The 6,203-nt window shown below is 35.5% G+C and overlaps 1 protein-coding gene across 1 annotated transcript; it reads left to right on the top strand.

Annotated features, from left to right (window-relative positions):
• Positions 1–1,263: 1,263 nt before the first annotated feature.
• Positions 1,264–4,956, top strand: LOC129413487 (uncharacterized). Its single transcript, XM_055167183.2, has one exon. It carries the CDS (start codon positions 1,363–1,365, stop codon positions 4,258–4,260), a length of 2,898 nt encoding a protein of 965 aa, XP_055023158.2. The 5' UTR covers positions 1,264–1,362; the 3' UTR covers positions 4,261–4,956.
• Positions 4,957–6,203: the final 1,247 nt, after the last annotated feature.

Consider the following 6,203-nt stretch of genomic DNA (forward strand, 5'->3'; position numbering starts at 1 on the left):
CAGGAGCACTAAGAGCCAGAGTTATACACTTTCAAATACAGACTTTAGAAAAAAATAAAAAAGCGCCTTTTTTAATTTTTTGTGTTTATTAGAGGACTGAGAACACATACAACCATGTTTAGCACTTTCAACAGTGTTTATATAAAATGATACCAAACTTTTATATATACACCTCTGCATGTGAGTATGGGAAGTGTTCAAATTTGTGTATTCCAAATCCAGGCGGAAATCCCCAAAATAGCCTCAGACCGTGACTGGTTAAAGTTAACCATTTGTTAACCGTACCTGGTTTGTGCCCCTCCCAAACCATGCACACACACACACACACACACACACACACACACACACACACACACACACACACACACACAGACACACACACACATAGATGATTCACATATCGGTTGACTATAGAAAGATTTGACAATTCTGATTCAAATATGTAAATCATAAGGACCTCTAATATATAGATAGATAGATATGAAGAAATAAATGATTCAATAACACTACACATAAAACACATTTCTAAGATTTTTCTTAGAATTTTGTTACTAGGGCAACTCTTTGCACTGAAATGTTTTATGAATACGGACCCTGATGCTTAGTCTGAGGCGGTTTCATCTGATGCCATTTTGTCTGATGCCTTATTTAGGTAGACCTGATGCTTTTTAGTCCGATGCCATTTCACCTGATGTCGTTTAGTACAAGGCCGTTTTGACCGATTTGTGAGACTTTAGTCCTGACCATGTTTTTCTGAAAACTGGGCCCGTTTTTATGAAATTTTAGCGCAAAGATTTATTTATATTATATTATATTAAATAGGAAAAAGCATATCTGTAATATCAAATTGATGGCTAAACTCTTAAAAGTACTCTTTTTCATCCTTCTTGGACAACCAACCAATCACAGCCTTCAAAAGACATAGCAACGGGGTCAGCCCCTCCTCACTAAGATAAACGTTTTTGTGTTTTCCTTGCTCAGAGTTGCATTCAGATTGGTCCTGAGTCGCTTCTAAGCTAAGACTCCTACAAAAAAGTTTTTAAGCTAAATAAGGAGCTCTCTGAAAGGTTTCTAAGATGCTTTAAGAATATAGGCCAAGATGATTTTAAGTCTGAGGCGTGATGCCATTTTATCTGATGCCTGAGTACTGACGCTGAGGTCTGAGGATGTCCTGTACACTATACTCCAGGGCCCCAAAACCTCCTCAGACTGCAGAGGGTTAACATTTTGTTTAAGACAAATAAGGCAACTGAGAAAAAAAAACACATCTATGCTGCCTTGTCACAAATTAAGGAAGTTACTTAAAAAAGTAAATGTATATATTCTTACACTGACATACAGAAACAAAGAAGTAACACTGAGATGAGACAACAGAATCACAACAAAAGATTAAACTTGAGCTGGATAAAAATCACCCAGGAATTAAAGATGATTTATCTGTTCTCATTCTTCTTATTGTTTCTAAGGACTTCATGTGTATTTTCTTGGCTTGTCGGGAAATGTATCGTATACAACGATGTGGAAGAATTTCCTTATGAAAGATCATGTCTTGAAAAACCAAACACTGCATTCTGCACTCCAGTCACTGATATTAAAGAGGACCTCCGAAGACTTCCATCAAATTTACAGAACCTCTGCATTGAAATGGAATATGAGTATATTGGTGTCTTGGCTCCAGGTTCATTTTCACGCTTCTCTTCCCTGGAATACCTTGAAATTTCTGGATGTTTTTCCAAGATCTCCCCAGAAGCTTTTACTGGATTGTTAAATTTAGGATTTTTGGAGTTGTCTTCCACCTTTAGGGGAGGCTGTTGTGAAGCAGCTGTTGATTTCAGTGGTCTTCTTTCACTTAAAACATTGTCTGTTTCGCAATATAATTTGTCATCAACGGCACCAAATGTTTTTGATACATTACCTCAGCTAGAGACATTAAGCATAGGCAATGTGTGTTTAAAAGATATGTCTGATATTCTGTGTCGAATGGGAAATTTAAAATCACTAAAAGTGTTTAATCTCAATGAGCAAGTTTTAAGTAGTCTTCTGTTCCCACACTGCTCCCTTTACAACACCTCTTACAGTAACACATCTTTTGTATACAATATTGAAGACGTCTATTTGAGTTTTAAATCAATAGAGCACATAGATGAAGGGGCTTTGAAAGTTTTTGGAAATTTATCTGATCTGGATTATGGTTTCAGATCAGATTTTCTCAGAGATCTTTCTATGACTGGCGTAAATAAAATCAATAGCTTGCATATTTCTGTGGATGTACTTAACATGGATGAGTTGTGTTATGCAACAAAGCTATATTCTATTAAATCTCTATATGTTAATTACCAGACTATTAACTTGCCAGCTATGTCTACCAATATCTCTGAAGACTGTAAAGATATTGTACACATGTATCTCAATCTAATCAGATTTTCTACATTTGTACCTTTAAACGTAAATTTGATCTTTCAGTGTTTCAGCAATCTCTCAACATTCTATGTAAGTGAACAAGTGCTCAGTTCAAATGATTTTCGATCTCTTTGTTTGTCCAATCCACAGTTGGTCAAACAGCTGTCTATTATGAATCTAAACTTTAATAACATAAATAAAATAATTTCTCACCAGTTCATGTGTTTCAAAAATCTTGAGCATTTGGAATTAACTTCAAGTAATATTTCCAGCATAGAAGATTTTGCTTTCAGTGGATTAGACAAACTGAAAGAGTTAAACCTCTTTAAGAACAAGTTATCTTACATTTATCAAAACACATTCAGTGGTCTATATGAACTGATGGTCCTCAATCTTCAAGAAAACCCTATCATTCAAATTAAATCAAATTCATTTGGACATCTTATTAACCTTTGCACATTTCTTCTGGGAGATTTAAAGTTTTCACCTAACATGTCACAGGTCAAGCTGCATTTATCTGATATATTCGGAAGCGTCCCGTATAATCTGAGTCATGTGTCAATTAGTTCAGGCTTGAGACCAATGCAGTTGATCATTGGTAATATTACACTAAATCAGAGTCTTGCCCTTCAAATTAAAGGTCAAAATGTGACAGTTGAGGATTGTGACAGTCCACTCTTGACATCTGTAGTCACACTTCAAATAAATGCAGAATATGTCATCTGTGGAAAGGAGTTTATTGGGAAATATGTTAAATCAGTTGTTAGTCTGGAATTCACATCAATGTTTTCAGATAACATTGGTGACTTAGCAGTAATAAATCAGCTTGTTCATTTAAAAAACCTAAAGCTGCTAAACATTGATTTTTCAAAGCAGCCGAATGTGCCAATAATGTTTCACAACTTGACAAAACTACAAACTCTGACCGTGGCAAACTGCAGAATTTTCTTTTTGGATGGAAGTCTGACAAAGGATCTAAAGGCGCTGACATCTCTGGTGTTTAGACCATGGAATGATTTAAAAATTCTTCCAACCTTTGTTGAACAGCTTACTAGTTTAAAATTTTTCCAGCTCGAAGGGTTGCGATTGCACTGCAGTTGTGATAATGCTTGGCTGATCTCATGGGTGAATAACAGGCAGGTACAGGTTCTTATGGATATGCCCACCATGGATGAACTTCAGTGTTTAACTAAGAATGAAGTTGAACATCTGAACTTTGTTCATTACATACAGGAGAACTGTTCATTTGATATTGAATTTGTGCTCTTCGCCTCAACTTCTGCTTTTTTATATTTGTTTATGTTTGTAGCGTTGTCATATCAGTTTGTAGGGAAATACATAATGCCTCTCTATTATATTGCCAGCGGATGGTTTAGAGAGGCGTTGCGTATGGATGCCAAACGCCAGTACCGCTACGATGTTTTTATTTCCTACAGCAGTAAGGATGAGCGCTGGGTCATGGAAAAACTTCTTCCAAACTTGGAGCAGCGTGGCCCTCCGTTCTTACGTCTCTGTTTACACGGTCGGGACTTTCAGTTGGGGCAAGACATTGTGGAAAACATCACAGACAGCATCTATGCAAGCCGCCGAACTCTTTGTCTTGTCAGCCGTAACTTCCTCCGTAGCACCTGGTGTACTTTGGAGATGCAGCTGGGCACCTACCGGCTCCAGGTAGAACAGAGGGACATTCTTATCCTGGTCTTCTTAGAAAAAATCCCCTCTCGCTTGCTATCCTACCATCACAGGTTGGCCAGGCAGGTAAAAACTAGGACCTATCTGGACTGGCCAATGGACACTGAGAAGCATGAGGAATTCTGGGACAGGTTATGGTGTAAATTGAGCTCTGATAAAAGTAGCTAGACTTTACTTTACACTGTACACATTTAGCTGTCATGCACTCGCATGGGCATTTTTGTCCTTTTCATTTTTTTGTCATTTTGGTTGTGTTAAAGAAACACTATGTAGTTTCCATGTAAAAATGACTTACAGCTCCCCCATGTGGTTGAAAAGCGCAACAATGCCTGGTATCAGACACTCTTCTGCAGGCAGGGGGAGGGGTGGGGCTGTGTGCTCTACCCTCCACCGCCACTTTCAGAGTGTGCTTGTAGCAGCTAGGAGGCTGCTCAGGTTGCAGCAACAGTACAATCTGTCCCGTTAAAAGTTGTTCTATCACTGAAATAATTTTAGAGACATTATTTAAAGGTAAAAAAACTACATAGTGTTGCTTTAATGCCAACTGCATACATTTTGTTGAAGGTGTGTATATTTATCTGTATTTTTGCTTTCATAAATGTTTTTATTTTAAATGCGAAACACACTTAGGTGCTAAAGGACAAAAATGTCCCCATTGAATACCATTATTTTAATCTGCAAATTTTAAACATAAATCATGCATTCTGTATTAAAATGCTTTTTTAATGTGTGAAATGTGAAATTTTATTCCTTCTTTGCATTGTTCTTCATTTGTTATTGGTTTTGTACAGTGTTAAACATTTATTTTATTATATAAGTTCAGAAGCCCCTATGTAAATATTAATAATTATATTTTATGACCGTTTTTTGACATGGGCATTATCTAATAAAATAATAATGTATCAAAAGTAATGTAGTTGGTAATCATTAACATATCCAAGATAAATTAGCATAGGAAAAAAGTGGGTAAAATATTAATCTTATATTTTTATGATTGTTTTAGGGCATGGACATTTTTGTGAGTTTTGAACATAAGTGTGAGTTTTTTAAATGAATGCCCAAAGAGTTAACTACATAGACACACCATGTTATATGTTTATATACACTCTTAGAATTAATGTGTTAAAAACAACATGTTGTCCCAGAATCCACCCATCTCTGTGTTATTATTGAAACAACACATTTTGTGTTACTTTTAACACAACTTGTGTTATATTTTAAAACAAAAATGACACATAATGTGTTAAAAGCTTAACGCACAAAGAAGTGTAAATCCTTTCTAAGAGTGTAGTATTGTATGGGGTTTATATGGAATTGTATATAGTGTTGTACCGCAACTGCACAGGAAATTTTTTGACTGTGCTCCTAAACAATGTAAGTGTAGCGTGTTCCACTGAAGACTAAGGCTGTAACGATTAATTGTGCAAATGCGCGTTTTCTCAATGAATTAATTTTAATGAATTACGGTGAAATCCCTGCACATCCAAATGCCAGGGAGCGCTCTCATGCAGAAACTCCCTTTGTGCCACAGAAGAAGTAGTATTACAAACGCTATTCAAGGAAATGTGTAAAGGAATATTTATATCGCTGTCCTTCAAATTGTTTCAGTTATTTTCATGATAATAAAGAATATTTTGAATGATTTTTATTTAACGAGTGTTGTTTTTTTAAATGCACATTATAAAGGATGTTAACTCATAATGATTTTAGATTGATAAGGACTTCCTACTGACCAAATGCCGAGAACAGAGATTTTGATGGATAAACTAAACAGGTTTTTTAATCAAAGAAGTAACCAAAAAATTAAATAAACATTCATTCACAATAATGACTTGAGTTTCTTTTTCACATGTGCCAAATTCAATATAACTCTCCTTTAATAAAGAAAACAAAACCAAAATAAAATACTGTTGTCTCTGTTGTCTTGCTTTCAATTATGATTATTTGAATATAGTTTTAGCTTTTTGGCTTTATAAGTGCAGTTATAAGTTCAGTTCGTTTGAATAAAAAAACATCAAAGTTCGTCTCTAATCATAGATTAATTGTTCCGCGGTCCAAAACAAAAATATTTAAATGCACTTTAACGTATTCTCAAGTCGATTATGCGGAGT

Source organism: Misgurnus anguillicaudatus, chromosome 5 (assembly GCF_027580225.2).
Source record: "Misgurnus anguillicaudatus chromosome 5, ASM2758022v2, whole genome shotgun sequence".
Classification (NCBI taxonomy): Eukaryota; Metazoa; Chordata; class Actinopteri; order Cypriniformes; family Cobitidae; genus Misgurnus; species Misgurnus anguillicaudatus.